Source organism: Saccostrea echinata, unplaced genomic scaffold (genome assembly GCF_033153115.1).
Source record: "Saccostrea echinata isolate AGI-Se365-2 ecotype Australia unplaced genomic scaffold, CSIRO_AGI_Sech_v1 ptg000056l, whole genome shotgun sequence".
Classification (NCBI taxonomy): Eukaryota; Metazoa; Mollusca; class Bivalvia; order Ostreida; family Ostreidae; genus Saccostrea; species Saccostrea echinata.
Genome location: NW_026889805.1, coordinates 8,433,243 through 8,457,210, shown reverse-complemented (window position 1 = coordinate 8,457,210; position 23,968 = coordinate 8,433,243). Strand labels below are relative to the sequence as shown.

At 35.8% G+C, this 23,968-nt stretch overlaps 2 protein-coding genes and 2 long non-coding RNA genes across 4 annotated transcripts; all 4 read right to left on the bottom strand.

Moving 5' to 3' along the window:
• Nucleotides 1-3,642: 3,642 nt before the first annotated feature.
• Nucleotides 3,643-4,346, bottom strand: LOC133173421 (nanos homolog 3-like). Its single transcript, XM_061308403.1, has one exon. It carries the CDS (start codon nucleotides 4,231-4,233, stop codon nucleotides 3,790-3,792), a length of 444 nt encoding a protein of 147 aa, XP_061164387.1. The 5' UTR covers nucleotides 4,234-4,346; the 3' UTR covers nucleotides 3,643-3,789.
• A 3,582-nt stretch (nucleotides 4,347-7,928) lies between these two features.
• LOC133173585 (uncharacterized) lies at nucleotides 7,929-11,242 on the bottom strand. Its single transcript, XM_061308564.1, has 6 exons — nucleotides 11,210-11,242; nucleotides 10,542-10,603; nucleotides 10,201-10,321; nucleotides 9,613-9,677; nucleotides 8,982-9,062; nucleotides 7,929-8,764 (listed from the first exon to the last, which is right to left on the bottom strand). The coding sequence occupies exons 1-6, from the start codon at nucleotides 11,240-11,242 to the stop codon at nucleotides 8,629-8,631; spliced, it is 498 nt and encodes a 165-aa protein (XP_061164548.1). The 3' UTR covers nucleotides 7,929-8,628.
• A 685-nt stretch (nucleotides 11,243-11,927) lies between these two features.
• LOC133173355 (uncharacterized) lies at nucleotides 11,928-14,692 on the bottom strand. Its single transcript, XR_009719030.1, has 4 exons — nucleotides 14,629-14,692; nucleotides 14,277-14,331; nucleotides 13,302-13,361; nucleotides 11,928-12,026 (listed from the first exon to the last, which is right to left on the bottom strand). It is a non-coding gene; the product is annotated as an uncharacterized LOC133173355 (long non-coding RNA).
• An 8-nt stretch (nucleotides 14,693-14,700) lies between these two features.
• LOC133173354 (uncharacterized) lies at nucleotides 14,701-20,448 on the bottom strand. The gene is made up of 4 exons (XR_009719029.1): nucleotides 20,243-20,448; nucleotides 19,898-20,055; nucleotides 18,333-18,514; nucleotides 14,701-14,736 (listed from the first exon to the last, which is right to left on the bottom strand). It is a non-coding gene; the product is annotated as an uncharacterized LOC133173354 (long non-coding RNA).
• Nucleotides 20,449-23,968: the final 3,520 nt, after the last annotated feature.

Below are 23,968 nucleotides of genomic sequence, written 5' to 3'. Positions count from 1 at the left end.
AGGAGAGATTTAGCAACAGCGACTTTGACCTTTGAGACAAGATCTTGCGTTATTACGCCTTTTATTCTCAATACATAACTAACGTAGCCCACCCTGGGGGCTGAAATCTTATCCTTGGGACATGAATTTCACAATTAGATATAGGGCTAATTTCTCAAAAAATAATTTAAACATATTGTAATTAGATTTTCAGGAAAAAAGGTTTTTAAATATGTAATATATTTTTAATGTTAAAAAACTTAGTCCTTCTCTGATGCCAGACACCTCTACCAACTGTCATAGATTTCACAAATTTGGTTGAAGGCTAATTGCTCATTATACCCATGCAAATAGTTTGCCTACCCAATGGCCATGCAAACAGTTGTCTGCGAAATGTACAGGAAAATAGAAAATACTTTTCAATATTGCATAAATAAAGATGGCTTTGATTCAACCTTTCATATATTTATTATTTTAAAATAACACCTTTTCATTTTTGGATATAAGACCTTTTCAAACAGGCCCCACCCCACTTTTTGGGAGAATAGTCTTGCTATAGCTTAAATATAAAAATTCATTTATTGACTGGTTGGTCTGTGAACATTTTGTTGCAGTATGGTGAAACTTTGGCAAATTATTGTGTTTAAAAAAAGTTTTACCGAACATTGAAAATATATTACGCATTTTAAAAATCTTTTTTTCCAAGAAATCTAATCATGAGCTGTTTAAATAATTTTTTGAAAAGTTAGCCCTATAATAAGTTGTGAAATTCATGTCCCAAAGGGTAAGATTTCAGCCACTGGGATGGGCTAAGTTTGTCATGTATTGAAAATAAAAGGCGTCATAAAGCATTTTGGAAAGGTGATTACGCCTTTTTTGCATTATTTTGCCTTTCTTTGCATTATTACGCCTTTTTAGCTCACCTGAGCCAAAGGCTCAAGTGAGCTTTTCTGATCGAAATTTGTCCGGTGTCTGTCATCGTTGCTGTCAACTTTTCACATTATCATCTTCTTCTCAAGAACCACTAAGCCAATGTCCTTGGGTAAAGGGGATTCAAGTTTGTTCAAATGAAGGGCCAAGCCTTCTTCCAAGGGGAGATAATTATGAATTCGTGAAAAATTAATGGCATCATTTAAAAATCTTCTTCTCAAGAACCACTGGGCTTGAAAATATGAAACTTATGTGGAAGCATCCTCAGGTAGTGTAGATTCCAATTTGTTCAAATCATGACCCCCGGGGTTAGGGTGGGGCCACAATGGGTGATCAAAGTTTTACATAGAAATATACAGGAAAAATCTTTAAAAAACTTCCTCTCAAGAACAGTAAATCCATGATTGGTCATATTTAATATGGAAGCATCCTCAGATAGTGTAGATTCATTTTTTTCAAATCATGACCCCCTGGGGTAGGGAGGGGCCACAATGGGCTATCAAAGTTTTACATAGGAATACATAGGAAAAAATCTTTAAGAATTTTCTTTTCTAGAACAGCAAAGCCATAATTTAACTGGAAGCATCTTCAGGTAATGTACGATTCAAATTTTGTTCAAATCATGAACCCCCACGAGAACAAGCTTTTCAAGACTGAACTGCTTTCTGCTTTTTCCTAGCCAGAGTGCTTAGGTGAGCGATGTGGCCCCTGGGCCTGTTGTTTGCGTTATTACGCCTTTTTCGAAAGGCGTTTTAACGCCTTTTAATTTTTCCCTCCATAGATTGATCCTAATTGGGTTTCGTATTTAGCTAATATTTTGTCTTGAGTGACATCTCTTTAAAGATTTGAAGATATCGGTAATCATTCAAGCAAGTACTACTGCTATAGCAATATTATAAAGTGCGTAAATATGCTATTTAACACTCTCCAATCACTTCCAGAAATATTGAGAGGCAATTTAGTGGCAGTAATCACAGGTGCTTGTGGAAAGGACCTCTTCCCTAACTGGACTTAACGACTAAGACCCAAAAGAAATTTTGCAACTTTCTCCGTTAGCCTAATTTGAAAACTTCTCCCCAACAAACGGGGAGGAGGTTTAATTAACATTTTATAATATTTTTATCAATTTTTACTTGGTATGATTTTCTAATCTCGTCTAAAATGAAAAAATGAAATTGAAAAGATCCGGGATCGTTCATTTATTGAAGTTTGTGCATCTCCCATATACATGTATTTTACTGATGAACGTATGTTATTTCAATGTTTATTTAAACCAATAGTTTCCATAAGAAAATCTCCCCGAAGAAATCTTACAGACGACTTAAATTTGACCCCCCCCCCCCTCTTGTTTTACGTTTTAGGTTTACGGAGATGGAAGAAAATAAAGACAGCATGCCATGCATGGTTGTGTAGATAAATTATCGTAGAAGACAATGGTAATAAACAGTTTGCCAATACTTTTCCTCTGAAAGTGTAAATGAGTCCGATTCTCGGGAGGGGGTACTCCATGTAATTCGGAGCTGGATACCTTGTGTGATTATTACATGTATATACTATGGGTTAAAAAATTTATTATCGAAATAAGTGGCTGTGTTATATATTTATATGGAAGCATCCTCAGATAATGTTGATTTAAATTTTTTGAATCATGACCCTCCCCTTTTGGGATAGGGTGGGGACACAATTGGTAATCAAAGTTTTACATGGAAATATATAGGAAATTTCTTTAAAAAAAATTCTTCATAAAAGCAAATCCATAAGTAGACATATTAATTCAGAAGCATCCTCAGGTAATGTAGATTCAAGTTTGTTCATACCATGTTCCCCGGGGGTAGGGCAGGGCTACAATAGAGAAAAAATCTTCGAAAAGCCATTATTTGTCAAAGAAATATGGACTTCATTCTCAATCAATGTAGATTCAAGTGTGAACAAATCATGCCCCCTTTCCACAAGGGTGGGTGTGTGTTGGGGGGGGGGGTACTTATGATCACATATATTCAATCTTTCCCATATTGATTTCTGCTTTTTCCTAGCCAATGTGGTCAGGTGAGTTTGCATCGGGCCCCGGGAACATAAAACTTAGATGAGCTTACTTGTGATCTCAGTCTCACTTTTTCACTACATATTCCTTTTGTAAAAGTGAGACCGAGATCAAAAGTGGGCTCGTCTAAGTTTTTTGGCCCTGGAGCCAGAAGACGAGAGAGACAAACGTTGCACAAAGCAAACTTCTTAAAAGTTCTTTTAGTGGGTTTTACTTCTTTTCTACTTTCAACATCTCATTCCTCAGCTTCATAATTTCCAGTCTTTTAATATTACACCATCTGCTTTCACAGGTGCTTGGGACCCCCCCCCCCTCCTCTGTTTATCACAGGGTTCTTCAACTTTTTAATATAAAATATTTTTCTATGACACATTCACAAAGCTTTACAATATTGATACAATCTGATACTAAAAGAGAACTAGTATCAGAGAGTGTGAATTTGTTATAAAAGGTTAGTTTTCGGTTATATTTTGGATTTTTCAATTGTCGGGGGTGGGAGAGGGGTCCCGTCCCCAAGCACCTGTGTCTGTGTTTGAAAGAGCAATAGACAAAATAAATTTAATAAAATATATTTAACACCAAACTAGCGGACGATATTACATTTAATTCAATTTTAGAATAGATCATTATAAATAAAGCCAAATTTTCAACAATAAATACACTACTGATGAAAAAAATACGTAACACTACAAAAATTCGACTACTGTAAAAAAAAAAAAAATACCAAGCAAAGTACATGTACTGGATTGTCGTTTCTCTTCCATGATACAAGAATTACTATCGGCAACATGCGCTCACTAAAATTTGTTCACTTTTTTCCTTCGTTGTTGCTATTCCTCCTAGTGTTTCCGGTTGTAGTGATGTTGACAGTTTCTTAAACAACCACAGCTTTTCCGTGGAGTACGTGACGTCAGTACCGTAGACCTACGGTACGGATTGGAGGGGCAGTAACTCACTGTGTGGGCGTATTCTCCTGTGGCACCGCACCATGGACAGACGTAACGGAATAACACCGGACATGTCACACGTCCAAACTCATCCCGTAGTTGATGACCATAATAAACTTGACGAGGTTCTCCGTTCTTCTTACAAAAATTACAGCCTTTAAAATACACATGACTACCTCGAAGTCGTGGTAGATAGTTCCAAGCGCTGCTCTCAGGGACATCCTTAATAGGTTCATTTTCCACTGTTGGCGTCTGACTTGTTCCTACACAAAAAGTCGAAGCATTCATGAGTTCAATCAAGCGATTGACATTTTCGGTACTGACTTGATTATCCATTTTACCATCCGGGTTCGTGCCTTTACCTTGAATGTTGAGCGAATCCCCCTACCACAGACCGATTTCTTCAGTTTCATTCTAGCTTGATCGTGGGAACCAAAACATAGGTCTTTGATGTTAGCTGACAAAATCGCTGTGACCTGTTGCCCTTGATTCCAAATATAGATGTTGACTTCAGCAGCAGACCGATTGTATAACGTTTCAAGGAGGGGACAAATACTCTCGCGAGCAATGGATAAGTTAATTTCAGCGAGTCATAATTAAATTTTAATGTTTAATTTAAAAAAAAACAACAATAACAAACAAACAAACAACAACAACAGAATGTTACTTCTATATTCATTTCTTTTATCAGTCAAAGATTAATTAGTTTGATGATTGAGGTTGGTTCAGGGACTCCATTTGAAAGGGATATGAAGTTAAACAAAATTCAAGACAGTTATAATGATTTATGCTCCGAAACAAACTACAAAGGTGTTAAGCCATTGCCTTACATTGATAATAAACCCTTATAAAATGTGCTGCCAACGTAAATATGGTTAAATCACGTCTAGAATCCAATCTAGCTTTCACAATGTGAGACCAGGCTCCGGGGCAAGAAAACTTAGACGAGCTCACATTTGATCTCGGTCTCACTTTTCTACTATTAATTCCTTTGGTAAAGGTGAGACTGAGATCAAAATTGAGCTCATCTCAGTTTTACGAAGCCTGTTGAAAAGAGTAGGCAAAAAACTATCAGTCAACTTAGACATGTTAAGTAGGTCAACATTATATTTTTTACAATAAAGGCAAAGAGACGTTTTGTTTCTGTCGGTTGGTAGACCAAAATGCTGACGATAAAGGCTTCAAAATGGAGTATAATAGGGAAGTAGATATTCATGTGTCAATTTCAACACAGTAGCCTACTCACAAACTATCCCTATTATGATGCCATCTAGCTGCAATAATGTAGCCCTCTCCGATTTTTTTCTTTTCTTTTTTTTTTTTGGGGGGGGGGGGGGGGGGAGGGCTACAACTCCTTAGGATCGGTAGAGTCTATAACATAACCCAGTCACGGTTTTCGGGAAAATTATTTCCGGTATGGTTTTTTGTAATATAACGCATATTCGATCCCGATGCAATATAGTTTTGTAAACACTATGGTGTGTGGTAAATAATACGATCAATAGCCATAATCGGAGTCTTAATATTAAGACATTCAGGCGAATGAACGACTTTCACGAAGGTTAGGGTATTTAATAGTTATAACATGATAAATTAATAGATTGCGTTTAGCCACTGGTAGAACTAGTGACCTAGTTAGCATGTGTGTATGCCATCTAGTGTATGCACAGCAGAAAAGACTTGTCTTTCTCAATAATTATTTCTTACGCTAATCTTCCGAGGGTAAAAGGAATCCCGCCCATAAAGACAATCACATACAGTGAAAAAACAAAAATCCCTAATTTGTTGACTTGCAGTTTTACAAGAAGTGATGATTCTTTAATATGACCCTGGTTTATAGCCATTAGGTCACAGAAAAAAATTTCCCAGTTACAAACCAATTTTATCTAGTCTTTGAACAACATAACCTAGTCACTGCGAAACTTTACTCAGTCATTGGAAAGCCTAACCTAGTCACTGTTCAACATATTATACCCAATCAATAACATAACCAATTCACTGTTCAACTGTGAGATAATGAACACACATAATTTAGTAGATATTCATGGTTTTCTATATTTATTTAAATCCCATTTTAGCTTTGAAATACACTGTAAAAGATGATAAAAAACTTACTGACTATAAAACTTTCTGGCAAAAATGGGTTGTTATATTTTAATTTTTTTTTGGGGGGGGGGGGGGGGCAATCACTTCAATATGTTACAAGTGAATCCCTCTAAACTGCACTGTTCTAGCTTTTCTTTCTCTTTTTTTCTTTTTCTTTCTCAATTGCAAGTTTAAATGAAACAGCATAACCCAGTCACTGTTTAACAAAACCAAGTCACTGTTTAACAAAACCCAGTCACTGAACAACATTACCCAGTCACTGTACAACAAAACCCAGTCACTGTTTAACATAACCCAGTCACTGAACAACATAACCCAGTCACTGTACAACAAAACCCAGTCACAGTTCAACATAACCCAGTCTCTCAACAGCATAACCGGGTCACTGAAAAATATAACCCAGTTACTGAGAACCAAATCCCAGTCCGTGAATAACATAACCCAGTCACTGAAAATCATTACCAAGTCACCGAGCAACATAACCCAGTCTCTCAACATCATAACCCAGTCTCTCAACAACATAACCCAGAGAGAAACATAACCCAGTCACTGTACAACATAACCCAGACACTGAAAAACATAACTTAGTTTTTGAACAACATTACCCAGTCACTGAGAAACATAACCCATTTACTGTACAACAAAACCAAATCACAGTTCAACATAACCTAGTCACAGAGAACATAACCTAGTCACAGAGAAACATAACCCAGTCACTGAACAACAAAACCCAGTCACTGTTCAACATAACCCAGTCACTGAGGAACATAACCCAGTCACTGAGGAACATAACACAGTCACTGTTTAACATAACCCAGTCACTGTTAAACATAACCCTGTCACTGAACAACATAACCCAGTCACTGTTTAACATAACCCAGTCACTATACAACATAACCCAGTCACTATACAACATAACCCAGTCACTGTTTAACATAAGCCAGTCACTGTATAACATAACCCAGTCACTGTACAACATAACCCAGTCACTGAACAACATAACCATGTCACTGAGGAACATACCCAGTCACAGAGAAACATAACCCAGTCACAGAACAGCATAACCCGGTCACAGAACAACATAACCCAGTCACAGAACAACATAACCAAGTCACAGGACAACATAACCCAGTCACTGTTCAACATAACCATGTCACTGAACAACATAACCCAGTCACTGTTTAACATAACCCAGTCACTGTTCCACATAACCCAGCCACAGTTTAACATAACCCAGTCACTGAACAACATAACCATGTCACTGTTTAACATAAGCCAGTCACCGAGGCACATAACCCAGTCACTGAACAACATAACCCAGTCACTGTTTAACATAACCCAGTCACTGAACAACATAACCCAGTCACCGTTCCACATAACCCAGCCACTGTTTAACATAACCCAGTCACTGAACAACATAACCATGTCACTGTTTAACATAAGCCAGTCACCGAGGAACATAACCCAGTCACTATACAACATAACCCAGTCACTATACAACATAACCCAGTCACTGTTTAACATAAGCCAGTCACTGTATAACATAACCCAGTCACTGTACAACATAACCCAGTCACTGAACAACATAACCATGTCACTGAGGAACATACCCAGTCACAGAGAAACATAACCCAGTCACAGAACAGCATAACCCGGTCACAGAACAACATAACCCAGTCACAGAACAACATAACCAAGTCACAGGACAACATAACCCAGTCACTGTTCAACATAACCCAGTCACTGTTCAACATAACCCAGTCTCTCAACAGCATAACCCAGTCACTCAACAACATAACCCAGTCACTGAGGAACATAACCCAGTCACTGAACAACATAACCCAGTCACTGAGAAACATAACCCAAGCATTGAATATGAATTAATGTGCATAATTTGGACCATATATAAGGCATATATACGAAAGTGGTAAGGAAAATAATTTATTTGACACAATCATTATTTGAAACATAAACTAATGTTAAGCCTTTTACTAGAGCTCTGCTCCCAATTTTTATACAAATTGGGTTTAGTCACTGAGGAACTTAAAGATAAAAATAACGTAGATCAATTAATCCTAGGGGAAAAAAATGGCCACACAATATTAAGACCATACAAATGTATTACAGGCACTATTTAAGAAATAATGCGTGGCTGCACAAGTGTTCCTTTTAAATTACACCCAAATCCAATGGTATGAATTCTGCATGTGAAATTCATTTCACTTGTCAGAAAAACAAAACTTTAATAGATATTTTCAAAGTCAAATTACATCAAATTTTATCAAATTTTTCCTACATTTAAACTAATGTTTCTAGTAGGAATTAATGATAAAACAGCTTGGTCTGGTGTGGATTTGATTTGAATGAAATCACAATTATTAGAGTTTATGAGTTCATCTAGAGTAAACAAGTACAATTGATCATGAGCCCTGACAGAGTCCATTTTACATTATAACAATATTTCATCAGATGGTGATATATAATAACTGTAAAGAATCTGCAAACAAATATTGTTCAACATGTCATATAGCAATTGATGTAGAACATCTTTTGCAATGCTATCACAATTGAAATATTCCAATATATATCAAATTTGCAAACTCAATCAACCGGAACATAAATTTGTTATTTCAATGGATAGAGAAGTTCTTCAGCTTCTCTATATGTTATGTTCTTGACAACAGAAGCGATAATGATTCTTGCTTCTACAAGCAATACATCCTTAAAGTATCTAACTCCTTCATTCAATCTCTGTCCTGTCCTAAAAGAGAATGAAAATAATTAAGAATAAAGTTGTCTATGGAGATCAATCAAATCAAGAAAAAATCAGACGTGAATTATGATTAAATTATGGATATGAAGAGACATATGGTTTACTTTAAAAGTTAACAATTTAGTTACAAAAATAACCCCTGACTGACATTACACAATATGCCTCTCCATTTTCTTCAACAAGGATGAATAAAAAAATATCATACTCATCTTCCAGTGTTGCCATAAGCTTTCCATTATTGCAGTTTTTCAAACTAAGGTAATATCCTGGAGGACTGAAGAGACCACTAAAATCGACAAATTTTTTTTATTAAAAAAGTACAATGAAGAATGCTGAACATGACTAAGTCGTCTTTAATTTGTTGAAAAGGGTGAGTGGAATTAGCTTGGTGCAAAATGTGTGCTTCTTTTATTTGATATTTACAAGCAAAACAAAATTTTCACAACTTTTGGTGTCTGCCCTATATAATCTTTATAAGAGGAATATTATGTGTGAATGAAATTTTCCCCTACAAACAGTCTCGCTAATATGCAAAAATAAAGTTATCACCAAAAAAAAAAATTTTTTTTACAGTACATACAATATTCTTTAATGGGTACATTATGTCTACCTCTTGAAATCAATCCTTAGTAAGCAGATGTACTGATGATGTATGTCTAGAAATTTATTTATAAATCTTAGTCGGACTTATATGAAGTCTTGATGACAATTTACTTCACTCCAAGAGTTAAATATTCACAAAACTCTAAAGGTGACAGGTTAAGATTCATCTTCCGTGGTAAGTTTATATAGCTATATAATATAGAATAGCAAATTAAATTGAGGTATAAATTTACATGATTGTTTTTGGTTTAAACAAGCCAAATTCTTCTAAAACAAGAGCACTCATTTCAGCCCATCTCTATTGGGAGGGAAAAAAATAGGCAAATAAACTTGTTTCCTTCTCTAACACACACACATACACACCCACACACTCACGCATATATATATACAGTCAAACCTCATTATCTCCAACTCAATGGGACCGAGAATAAACTTCGAGATATCTGAGGGTTCGAGATATTGGGGGTAAAATACTTAAAATATTAAGTGTTTGGGACTTCCAAATCACACTTCGACATATCCATAAGATTCGAGATATCCGTGTTCGAGATACCAAAGTTCAACTGTATATATATATATATATATATATATATATATATATATATATATATATATATATAAATACATGTATATATATATATATATATATATATATATATATATATATATCATGAGTAGAGAAAGAAAAAAGAAAACAATCATGTTATAAATCAATATCCGTAACAACACCTGCACATGAGCAAGAATATGCAGGACTAGCCTTGTAAAATACATTGTATGCTTATACATTAAAATCTAGAGAGAGTACATATGGATGTTACCTCTTTATGAAAAAGTTTATTTCTTTCTTCCATTCCTTTCACAGAGTTATTCATCACATTATGGTTGGTCAAGTCATTCCTGTCAATCCATCGCAGATGTCCCCAGTGTGGTTCATAACACCTGTAAAAGGAATATTATAACACTCGATCAAGTTAATTTAATTTTAACCAGTTGTTACGGTACATCTTGTAAACCAAAGTGCATGAAACAGTGTTAAACTATGAAAGACATACCATAAAATCTCTTTAATTTCCAATAAATGGAATATCATTTTATTGCCCATAAATTTAATGAAGACAATTTAAAAGTAAATAGGCTGCTTTCAATGTTTATTATTTACCTCTTATCACCCTCTTCTATTTCCAATATTTCCTTCAGCTTTGTTTTGATGTCTTTTGCAAACTGTTAAAATTTTTAAATAATTATAGGCAATTTTTCTCCTGAAAATCTCTCTGCCATAAACAGGTAGTGTTATAGAACTATTACTAATCACTTAGAGCAGGCTATACTATCCCCTTTTTAACTATAATCTTCATTGTTGAGCTCTTATTTATATATCATGCTGTTTATATATCTAAACATCAATTCTTAATAAATTTCTCTAACTTGACCTGAAGATTGAGTCAGTTTCAGAAAGTGTTGATATGGATTCAGAAAACTGATCAGAAAGTCACATACATGTGATTCTTCCGGCGGGAGACAAAATCTCCCGATATTTCACCCCCCTTCCGCCCCTCCCGATTAATTTTTAAATCTTCCGTGTTTTAAAATTCTTCAAATTAAGTATTATTTGCAATATTTTTTTGATCGTGTTTCATTTAATTGCTCAGAATGAAAAGAAATTGAGATAACAACGCCAGTGCATTAAATTTTCACAGCGGTAGGCTTCGTTGGAATCAACATGAGGTCGTATAATTATGTTGTAAAAATTAGTGATATATCAACTTGATAAAAGACCATTGATGTTTATTACTGAATGCAAAACATTGTAATTAGTTGCTAAAATACCCAGTTGCCATCTTCTAATGCTGCTTTGGTCATTAAAAGATAGTTATAATGTAGGTCACACTCTAGTTAAAAATAGATCACACTACAGGGTGTTGCTAAAATATACCTGACTCTAATTTGTTTATTTTTTTAGAGGGTACTTTTTTTTCATCTGTACATATTCTATTTAAAAACAAATTACTGACATAGAATTTGTTACATAAAACCTAGCTATGTTTTACTTCACTTACTAGTTGATATATCAATTACTAAATCAAAAATAAAATTTTATCCAATGTTTTAATGATGCTGTTAACTCTTAATTAATTTACTAGGAAATGAGTTGATTTCATTTTGAATACTCAATTTCACTTCATTTGAATAAAAACTTTACCATATTTTTCTTAAAACTTGACAACAACTTTATAAAATAAAATTTGTAAAGTAATAAACGGGGAGAAGGTATTTTTTCCTGAATTTTGGGGGTTGGATGGTCTTTTGCGATTTGAAAAAATGTCGATAAAAAATCTCCAGCTTTGAGACCCAAACTCCAGCTGAAAATTTTCAAATCTCCAGTTGTGATTTTTCAGTTCTGTCACATGTATGAAGTCAGATCACACCATATAATTGTGTGAAATAAACAGTAAAATTGAGTGATAAATAAGACAGAATTAAATTCTGAACCCAGGGCTGTTAGATAACCATGCATGCAACAGATACTAAAAATTACCATCGTTGCTATATTGTAGCCTTGTATGTTTCCTGTTCCCTTGTTTATGGGAAGATCCATCCTTGGCCATTCGCACAAAATGTTAACCAGTTTCATGGACTGTTCAGTCTATAAACAAAAAATGTTAATTTTTCATGAACAATATAGACAAACCTTATTGTTATACTTTTATGTTAAGTCAAATTTGATTGGTTTAAAAACATTTGTTAAAAAGTACTGCTACCCTACCGCATGTGTAAACTATGCCCTCCACGTAACATTACATAGCAACGGTGACATTGCATGACGACGGGTAACAGTGCAAAATTGGGCAGAATGTATACCCGTACGGTTTACTGTGGGTTCTTTTTTTAAATGCTTTATTCTAAATAGATTTGGTATAACAAAGGAAAATATTTAAATTTTTAAGGTTATCCCTTGAAAACCATTACTGCCTGGTGTCCATCATGATATCTTTAAACTATTTACATTATAAAAACTGGAGGCCCATGGACCACAACACTCACCTGAGTAACTTTGGCCCTGCTGTTCTTCACCAGACTTTCCCCAATGTTATACCTATTGTGGCCACACCCTACCCCCAGGAGTATGATTTTAACAATTTGTAATCTTCACTACTCCAGGATGCTTCCACATAAATTTCAGCATATCTGGCCCAGTGGTTCTTGAAAAGGAGATCTCCAAGGATTTTTTCATATATATTTCAATGTAAAAATTTGATTCCTATTGTGGCCCAACTCTTACCCCGGGGATCATGATTTTAACAATTTAGAATCTACACTACTCCAGCATGATTCCACATGAGTTTAAGCTTTTCTGGCCCAGTGGTTCTTAAGAAGATTTTTTAATGACCCCATCCTATTTTTGCCTTTTCTTGATTATCTCCCCTTGTAAGGGGGTTTGCCCCTGATTTTAACAATTTAATTTCCCCTTCACCAAAGGATGCTTTGTACCAACTTTGGTTAAAATTGGCCCAGTGGTTCTTGAGAAGAAGATGAAAATGTGAAAAATTAACAGACGGACAACGGGTGATCAGAAGAGCTCACTTGAGCTTTCAGCTCAGGTGAGCTAATAATATGTTTTTAGGGTAACATGTGAGATTGTTATCCCTTGAAAACCATTGATGACCGACCTCAGCTTTGCATCAGACAACAATGGTTTTCACAGGATATCAATTTAATGTGTTACCCTAAAACATCATAATAATGTTTTATTTTTATAATGTAAATAGTTTAAAAATAGTATGATGGACACCAGAAGAATTTGTTTCATCAGATATTTAATGGGTCAGGTGACATGGAAAGTAACCAGAAAGACATTGGAATGCGTTTATATACTAAAGGTGTGAATTGCATGTATATTAATTATTATTATTATACTCACTTCAGCTTTTACACTCTTGTGCAACCAGGCATTGCATTCTGATATCTGTTCTGAAGCTTTCTGTTTAGTGGAAAAAATATGATGAATTAATGACTAGTACATTTAATAAGAATTTTCATTTGTATCATCTATATTGCTATGACCAAAATACAAGGGTTGTCCAGTAAAATTATAAAATGACTAGATGTAAAAAAAAAAAAAAACAAAAACAAAAGCAAAAAAAAACAACAAAAAAAACAGCACTGCACTCTTAAATTTACACTACACTCATTAACACAATAATTTTCTAAATGTACATATACAGCTGTAGCAATTTTTATATAGATATATGTGTAAATATGGCATTATATGTTATATATATGGTATCACCTTACAGAATATGGATCATATCGTCAAAATGTCTTAACAATCTCAAGTTTCATTAATTTTGATAATCTGCTAAAAAAATAAAAGTGGATCTGCTTGCATCGATACACTGGATTTTCATTCATTAAATATACAAGGGATTAATCTCTCTTGAAGTTTTGCATTAGCCTGTTATCGAGGTACTTACAAAATTTAACTAAAGAAGCAATCTGACAAACCGGCTGTTTTCTGATAGTATGTGTTGACAGCATCTTTCATTACTGCCTGAGTTACTACAACTGTTTACTCGTATATGTTTTGTTCTGTGACTATAAGTCCAAAGTTCTGCTTAAAAAGTTCATAGGCCATTTTTATATCAAAGATCAAATAATATTCTATTTTTTTCCCCCTCTGCTTATATTGTTAAAAGGTCTGAAGAAAATATTTTTGGCAGTTTTCTATTTGTCAGCTTTTGATGAAAAAAAAATATTTGGATGAAAGATATTATAATGGGTAAACCTCATTTCCCTCCTAAAACACAGATTTGTTTATCAATTAAAAAAAAATTTATTAAACCTAGCTCTACATAATCAAAGGGAATTGCTTTCTCTTATAACTGTGTATACTTACTGTAAGAACTGTAGAACTCTCTCCCAAATGCCTCACCTTTGAACAAGGCATATATCTAAAATAAAAGAAAAACATATTTACCTACAAAAATGAAATGACAAAATAAAACTGTATGTACACATGCTTCTAATAATTATCTAATAATAATAAGATTCTTAACCAGTTTCCTTTGATGATGAGGTGTGTTTTCTTTACTTGAAAGCTTTAAATTATATAAAAGTAAATTGTGTCTTGTATTTATTTAAAATATTAAACAGCATAACGTACATCAACACATAAACACTGAACATATTTACATATTACATTTATCGATACAATTTTTAGTGAGTCTATAATACAAATTAATACATACCAAATAACTTGAAAACTTCACAACATGACGAATCTTTATTCGAACAGGACAAGCTTTCTTCTTGCTGTTTAGCACCAATCTACGCTTTTGTCTATATGTGTGGTCAGACTACAAAAAAGAGCTAAGCTGAGATAAAGGTGCAGTGACTGGGTTATGTTGTTCAGTGACTGGGTTATGTTAAACAGTGACTGGGTTATGTTGTTCAGTGACTGGGTTATGTTGTTCAGTGACTGGGTTATGTTGTTTAGTGACTGGGTTATGTTAAACAGTGACTGGGTTTTGTTGTTCAGTGACTGGGTTATGTTGAACAGTGACTGGGTTATGTTGAACAGTGACTGGGTTATGTTCCTCAGTGACTGGGTTATATTAAACAGTGACTGGGTTATGATCCTCAGTGACTGGGTTATGTTGAACAGTGACTGGGTTATGTTAAACAGTGACTGGGTTATGATCCTCAGTGACTGGGTTATGTTGTTCAGTGACTGGGTTATGTTGAACAGTGACTGGGTTATGTTAAACAGTGACTGGGTTATGTTGTTCAGTGACTGGGTTATGTTCCCCAGTGACTGGGTTATGTTCCTCAGTGACTGGGTTAGGTTAAACAGTGACTGAGTTATGTTGAACAGTGACTGGGTTATGTTGAACAGTGACTGGGTTATGTTCCTCAGTGACTGGGTAATGTTAAACAGTGACTGGGTTATGTTGAACAGTGACTGGGTTATGTTGTTTATTGACTGAGTTATGTTGTTCAGTGACTGGGTTATGTTAAAGAATGACTGGGTTATGTTGAACAGTGACTGGGTTATGTTCCTCAGTGACTGGGTTATGTTAAACAGTGACTGGGTTATGTTGTTTGGTGACTTGGTTATGTTGTTCGGTGACTTTGTTATGTTCCTCTGTGACTGGGTTATGCTGTTCAGTGACATGGTTATGATATTCAGTGACTTGGTTATGTTAAACAGTGATTGGGTTATATTAAACAGTGACTGGGTTATGATCCTCAGTGACTGGGTTATGTTGAACAGTGACTGGGTTATGTTAAACAGTGACTGGGTTATGATCCTCAGTGACTGGGTTATGTTGTTCAGTGACTGGGTTATGTTGAACAGTGACTGGGTTATGTTAAACAGTGACTGGGTTATGTTGTTCAGTGACTGGGTTATGTTCCCCAGTGACTGGGTTATGTTCCTCAGTGACTGGGTTAGGTTAAACAGTGACTGAGTTATGTTGAACAGTGACTGGGTTATGTTGAACAGTGACTGGGTTATGTTCCTCAGTGACTGGGTAATGTTAAACAGTGACTGGGTTATGTTGAACAGTGACTGGGTTATGTTGTTTATTGACTGAGTTATGTTGTTCAGTGACTGGGTTATGTTAAAGGATGACTGGGTTATGTTGAACAGTGACTGGGTTATGTTCCTCAGTGACTGGGTTATGTTAAACAGTGACTGGGTTATGTTGTTTGGTGACTTGGTTATGTTGTTCGGTGACTTTGTTATGTTCCTCTGTGACTGGGTTATGCTGTTCAGTGACATGGTTATGATATTCAGTGACTTGGTTATGTTAAACAGTGATTGGGTTATGTTGAACAGTGACTGAGTTATGTTCCTTAGTGACTGGGTTATGTTGTTCAGTGACTGGGTTATGTTAAACAGTGACTAGGTTATGTTGTTCAGTGACTGGGTTATGTTAAACAGTGACTAGGTTATGTTGTTCAGTGACTGGGTTATATTAAACAGTGACTTGGTTATGTTAAACAGTGACTGGGTTATGTTGAACAGTGACTGGGTTATGTTGAACAGTGACTGGGTTATGTTAAACAGTGACTGGGTAATGTTAAACAGTGACTGGGTTATGTTAAACAGTGACTGGGTAATGTTAAACAGTGACTGGGTTATGTTGAACAGTGACTGGGTTATGTTGTTCAGTGACTGGGTTATGTTGTTCAGTGACTGGGTTATGTTGTTCATTGACTGGGTTATGTTGAACAGTGACTGGGTTATGTTCCTCAGTGACTGGGTTATGTTCCTCAGTGACTGGGTTATGTTGTTAAGTGACTGGCTAATGTTGAACAGTGACTGGGTTATGATCCTCAGTGACTGGGTTATGTTGTTCAGTGACTGGGTTATGTTGAACAGTGACTGGGTTATGTTAAACAGTGACTGGGTTATGTTGTTCAGTGACTGGGTTATGTTCCCCAGTGACTGGGTTATGTTCCTCAGTGACTGGGTTAGGTTAAACAGTGACTGAGTTATGTTGAACAGTGACTGGGTTATGTTGAACGATGACTGGGTTATGTTAAACAGTGACTAGGTTATGTTGTTCGGTGACTTGGTTATGTTGTTCGGTGACTTTGTTATGTTCCTCTGTGACTGGGTTATGCTGTTCAGTGACATGGTTATGATGTTCAGTGACTGGGTATGTTGTTCAGTGACTAGGTTATGTTGAACAGTGACTTGGTTATGTTAAACAGTGACTGGGTTATGTTGTTTGGTGACTTGGTTATGTTGTTCCGTGACTTTGTTATGTTCCTCTGTGACTGGGTTAGGTTAAACAGTGACTGAGTTATGTTGTTTAGTGAGTGGGTTATGTTAAAAGATGACTTGGTTATGTTGTATAGTGACTGGGTTATGTTCCTCAGTGACTGGGTAATGTTAAACAGTGACTGGGTTATGTTGAACAGTGACTGGGTTATGTTCCTTAGTGACTGGGTTATGTTGTTCAGTGACTGGGTTATGTTAAAGGATGACTGGGTTATGTTGTATAGTGACTGGGTTATGTTCCTCAGTGACTGGGTTATATTAAACAGTGACTGGGTTATGTTCCTCAGTGACTGGGTTATGTTAAACAGTGACTGGGTTATGTTAAACAGTGACTGGGTTATGTTGTTCGGTGACTTTGTTATGTTCCTCTACGACTGGGTTATGCTGTTCAGTGACATGGTTATGATGTTCAGTGACTTGGTTATGTTAAACAGTGACTGGGTTATGTTGAACAGTGACTGGGTTATGTTCCTTAGTGACTGGGTTATGTTGTTCAGTGACTGGGTTATGTTGAACAGTGACTGGGTTATGTTAAACAGTGACTAGGTTATGTTGTTCAGTGACTGGGTTATGTTAAACAGTGACTAGGTTATGTTGTTCAGTGACTGGGTTATGTTAAACAGTGACTAAGTTATGTTGTTCAGTGACTGGGTTATGTTAAACAGTGACTAGGTTATGTTGTTCAGTGACTGGGTTATATTAAACAGTGACTGGGTTATGTTAAACAGTGACTGGGTTATGTTGAACAGTGACTGGGTTATGTTGAACAGTGACTGGGTTATGTTAAACAGTGACTGGGTAATGTTAAACAGTGACTGGGTTATGTTGTATAGTGACTGGGTTATGTTCCTCAGTGACTGGGTTGTTAAACAGTGACGGGTTATGTTAAACAGTGACTGGGTTATGTTAAACAGTGACTGGGTTATGTTGTTCAGTGACTGGGTTATGTTGTTCAGTGACTGGGTTATGTTAAACAGTGACTGGTTATGTTCCTCAGTGACTGGGTTATGTTGTTCCCCAGAGAATGGATATACCGTAGCCCAACTGGTCTAGTTCTCATAAAATGTAATGTGAAACCCTAGACAGTGGGTTATCCTTCTCAGTCCTCATCTTTGCCTCATTATTAGTTTATTAGAAGTAGAATAAATAATGCATACTTACATCTTTTCTTGCTTTGTTTTGTTTCTTTTGGTTGTTTCGTTTGTCTCTGTCATATCCCTGGTGACATTCCAAGATTTTTTTGCCCATAATAATGAAAGGGATAGCATCATATTCTATATGGGGTTCAGCATTTTCCTGTGTGTCCACAAATCTGATATGGGATTTATCAATCTCTCCTACATCTACAGTAATCGCAAAAGAATTTTCAGTGTAAATTGATATTAACAAATGTGAATCTGATAAGGGGGGAGGGGGGGGTGTTACTTTGAACAAATACATAAAAAAGTTTCTAAGTTCAACTTCTCATGACAACTTTTCTGGAGAATAAGTTGAGAAGTTTTTAAAATGTTTACAACATCCAAAACACCAACAACATAGACAATGGACAAATTTCAATCACATAAGCTCAACTAAGCCTAGAATGGGGATGGTTACCTTCCTATTACTTGTTCGACCCGCGTGGTTTCGACATAAATCCATGTTCGACACAAGTGGTTTCGTTCTGAAGCAATTAATTAACACTTGCAACAGTTTCACATTTTGTTTTTGTCTACATAGGATTTTTTTTATCGACAATGGATATTTTAATTATTAATTTAAAAGCTATTACGTTATCAATATACAGCTACCCATGTACTTACCTGTGAGCAGATCAAAACCACTTGATAGGTCGTAACCATGCAGGTCAAACATGGAATCAAAATGTAACCACCCGACACCATGAGTCTATGGTTCAGGTGAGCTTAAAATGGTTACAATAATGAGAAGATTCAAGAAATTATTTGGAACGACTTTACCGGTCCCCAGAAAAACGTGCTAAACTATAGTGTCACCGTAGGCGACTTCAGTATATATGAGATCGCGTGAGCGATTGAAAAAAAAATAAAATATGAGGTTTTAAGCCTTTTTGACCCCAAAATCGAATTCTACGGTTAAAAGTTTAGTTTAAAACTTCGTTTTTAAACGAAGTTTTTAACCTCGTTCTCTGAAAAAAGTAATAAATATTATTTATTCAGTGAAAAGGAGACAAAAAAATAATTGTGAACGAAGCGCGTGCGGCGCATGCTTAGTGCCATTTCTTTCTTACTTAGCCATTTTTTTTCATGTAAACAAACCAACAAGATGTCGTTGAAGCTGAATAAAGATCTTGCAAAAAATACAGATGCAACTGAATTTCTTAATTAATCTAAAAGAACAAGACACTGACCCTAATCTCTCTGATGGTATGCGAGGACTACCCCAAATCTCCAAGGCGGATGCTAAACCATGCTAGACTATCCCATGTGCAAGGACTAACCCTAATCTCTCGGATGGATGCGAGACTAACTCTAATCAGTCGAAAACTTATGCAAGGACTAACCCTAATTTTTCAGGTGGGTGCAAGACTAACCCTAACCAGTCGAAAAATGTGCAAAAACAACCCTAATCAGTTGAGTGACGTAAATCTTATGTCATAGTGCAATGAGCACACGGATCTTGCGGATCTGGGGACCGGTAAAGTAAAGTCTACCCAATTATTTTGCTAAAGTTGCATTTAAAAATAAAATATCGCAACAAGACCTTACCAACATCCTTTCCAAATTGTTTGGAACTTTTTAAACAACGGAACCTAGAGGAAGTTGCATAATCATACTCCTATAACAACTTGTCCAATTTTGTGGAAGATGTCACATACCCAGATAGTGATGTTGATCTTACATCGAACAGATCTTTCCAAGTGTCACTATGGATAAGAAAAAATAATAATAATAATAAAAAAATGTTAACACTAGACTAAATTTGGCACCCTCTCTCTTTGAATCCTGTTATTATCAGTGATTATACCTTAACAAAACTTTATCCAGGTGTTGAGAATTTCTTGAATACCGCATATTCACTATATCATAATTATCTTCATACAACATTCCTACCTTGTTTCTTCATCCATTTCATACAGTTGCTGAGATGAAAGGATAACGGCATTCAATACCTCGAACTTTCCTTACTTGGATTTCCAAACAGTGTCACGAAAAATACAATCGGGTTCGGTGTTAAAGCAAATTGTACATTTGAAAACCATACCGGAAATAATTTTCCCGGAATCCGTGACTGGGTTATGTTATAGACTCTACCCTTAGGATCTCCGTAATGGTGCAAGTGCGGGAGTGATTCACTACCGCACAGATTTCGGCTCAAATTATCAGTAAGTGGGTATTTTATTAACATATCTTACCTGAACTCATAAAATGTAGTTATGCAAGACATGAACTGATCCAAAAATATACAGAACAATCCGTATATCGGTTATTTTTCGTGTATGTCAACATCACAACTTGAATTTATCCGCCATGTTTACTGACCTTGATCGATTTTATTTTGGGACAACCAATGAGAATACGGGATCTAGGGGAGCGGATAGTTGAGGATTTCCCTTATTTTAAGCATAAATATCACTGTTTATGAAAAAATATCCCATGGAATGCTATTATTTATCGATGTTTAGTGATATCATACAACACAAACATTTATCAACACCGACATTTACTTTATCAAGTGATTCTAAATTTCAAGCGCAAGTCTCAGTGCATCACGCGAGAACTGTCATGGCAGCTGAGGAGAACGACTGGTATACACGCAGATTTATTTTACTTGGTTTTCGCGTATAAAGGGCTATGATGTTGATAGTGAATAAAAATTCCGTCTCATTGGAAGTAAGTTGAATGCAAAAACAATTTATTTTGCCTGCAGTCGCCCGTATCTAAAAAATATATTTGCACCATTACGGAGATGCAGTGGAATTGTAGCCCTCTCCTGAAAATATCAGATTAAAAAAAAATCGGAGAGGGCTACATTATTGCAGCTAGATGCCATCCTACCCCCTGGGCCATGATTTGAACAAACTGAAAATCTACACAATTTAAAAATCTTTTTGTAGTAATATGACTATAATTACCGTCCTCCTGTTCTGTAAAAGAAATCATTAAAACGATCTTTTTCTATTACTCCAGTATAGAACTTTGATGGGGGGGGGGGGGGGCATGACTCGAGTACACTTAAATCTGCAATAGGCCTACCTGGGAATGCTTGCATATATTAATATCACTATATAATCATGGTCCTACTGTTCTTGAGAAGAAGATTTACAGCAATTTTTCATATATATTTCCCATGTAAAATTTTGATCCTCTATTGTGGCCCCACCCTAACCCCAGCAGGCATAATTTAATCAAGCTTGAATTTTCACTACCTGGGGATGTTTGCATATTTCAAAATATTACTAATCATGGTCCCGCTGCTCCGGAGGAAATTCCAATTTAAAGACATTTTCTACATAATTATTTCCATGCTAGAATTTGATCCTGTTGTGGCCCTATCCTATCCCCGGGGGCGTAATTTAAATAAACTTGATCTACACTACGTCATGAAGCGTTCACTTAAGTTTCATCTCTTTTGGCCCCGTGGTTCTTAAGAAGAAGTGTTTTTATTACATCCAACATAGTTTTGAACAAATTTGAATCCCCCTTCAACTAAGGATACACAAATATTCTCACGAGCAGGTTTAGTGTAAAAAGCTGACTCTGGAGTCTCTACTTTTGAAATGCAGGGGGTAGAGCCTGTTAGCAGCTTACGGCTAATAGCTCAGCAAAGAGCCATAGCACACGGCAGACTCAAAAATTTAAAAGAAAATCATCCGTTTCTATTTATAGATATGCTTTTTCCATTCAGGATCAACTAATTTATGGACGAGTGTTACATCTTCATAGGTGCAACTATGTCTAATTATAACATTCATTTTACATGATGAACTAATTACTCTAATTTCGAGACAAAAGGCTTAGAAAATCATTGAAAATAAAACAAGTAATTATGAATTTGCTAAGTTTAATGAAATAGTATAGAATTGTCTTTTTCCGAGATATTTTCAAAGTGTTAATTTATCCTGTATATCAAAACTTCTTTGAAATTATGTTCATTATTAAATATAATAAAAAAGACGTAGAAAAGACACACAAAGAAAAAAATCTAAAAAGGCATTAATGAAAATATTGGGCTCGAACTCTGAATCATCACATTTACATTCCAGCAAACATACCACTACGCCCGAGATCATTTATGTCTAGATGAGAAATTTAAGACAGATTGGTAAGTCTTAAAATAAAACGAGAAGGAAAATTGAACATAGATTTTCATCATTTTGAATATGAAGACCATCTCTAACCAAAATTATCTTAATGTAATGAAGTGCAGTCATACCCAAATAAAATAATTAATTTTTTTTTTTTTTTGGGGGGGGGGGGGGTCACAGTTTGTCATCGTTTAGGTAGATGCCTCAGTATTTACTATATACTCCATACAAACTCGATGATTTTCATATTTATTATATACGGGAGCTATTTACATTTACAAATCATTATTGTGTAATTTGAGTTAACACATGTATATTTATATCCCCTGAATATTTTATCCTTTATTTCTTAAGAAAATCATTGCCGTTTACCAGGCAGTGAACACAGCTAAGCGCGTCACTTCTGCATAATTCTTAAGCAGTGGTTCTTCCATCTATGAAACATACAATGCCGTACAAATTAATAGTACAATATTTCATGTAATAAATCCTACTTAAAATGATTATTGGTACAAATATAAATATAAACAATAAAATGTCTTACTTTGTTTGTTAGTAGTTCACGCGGGTTATGCATTTTTTTCTGCAATGGCTGCAACATTTATTTCCGTACTATCAACCATAGAAAGCATTTTATTGTTTAAATAAACTAAGATTGTATGGCAAACTTTTGGTTAAAAAAATGTGATTCAGAAATCACTATTAGAGTAGGCGAAATGCCTATCAAATGCGCTATCACTCTTTAATTGAGGTTTAAAAAAAATACAGATTGACAGTCAACAGATTTTTTTTTAACAATCAACAATGTGATATTTTCTGTTCCCAGACCATATTTACCACGTGATCGACCCAGTCTCTTGTTAACTCATGCAGTCTGATGTAAATCATTGCTGTATATATCATGTATATGTGCCTTTAGAATCCTCATTGAACACGTACTCTCTACCATCGGCTCATACACTCTCTACCTTCGGTCCATACACTCTACCATCGGCTCATACACTCTCTACTATTGGCTCATACACTCTCTGCCATTGGCTCATACACTCTCTACCTTCGGCTCATACACTCTCTACTATTGGCTCATACACTCTCTATCTTCGGCCCATACACTCTACCATCGGCTCATACACTCTCTACCATCGGCTCATACACTCTCTACCATCGGCTCATACACCCTCTACCTTCGGCCCATATACTCTACCATCGGCTCATACACTCTCTACTATCGGCTCATACACTCTCTACCTTCGGCCCATACACTCTACCATCGGCTCATACACTCTCTACCATCGGCACATACACTCTCTACCTTTGGCCCACACACTCTACCATCGGCTCATACACTCTCTACTATCGGCACATACACTCTCTACCTTCGGCCCACACACTCTACCATCAGCTCATACACTCTCTACTATCGGCTCATACACTCTCTACCTGCGGCCCATACACTCTACCATCGGCTCATACACTCTCTACCTGCGGCCCATACACTCTACCATCGGCTCATACACTCTCTACTATCGGC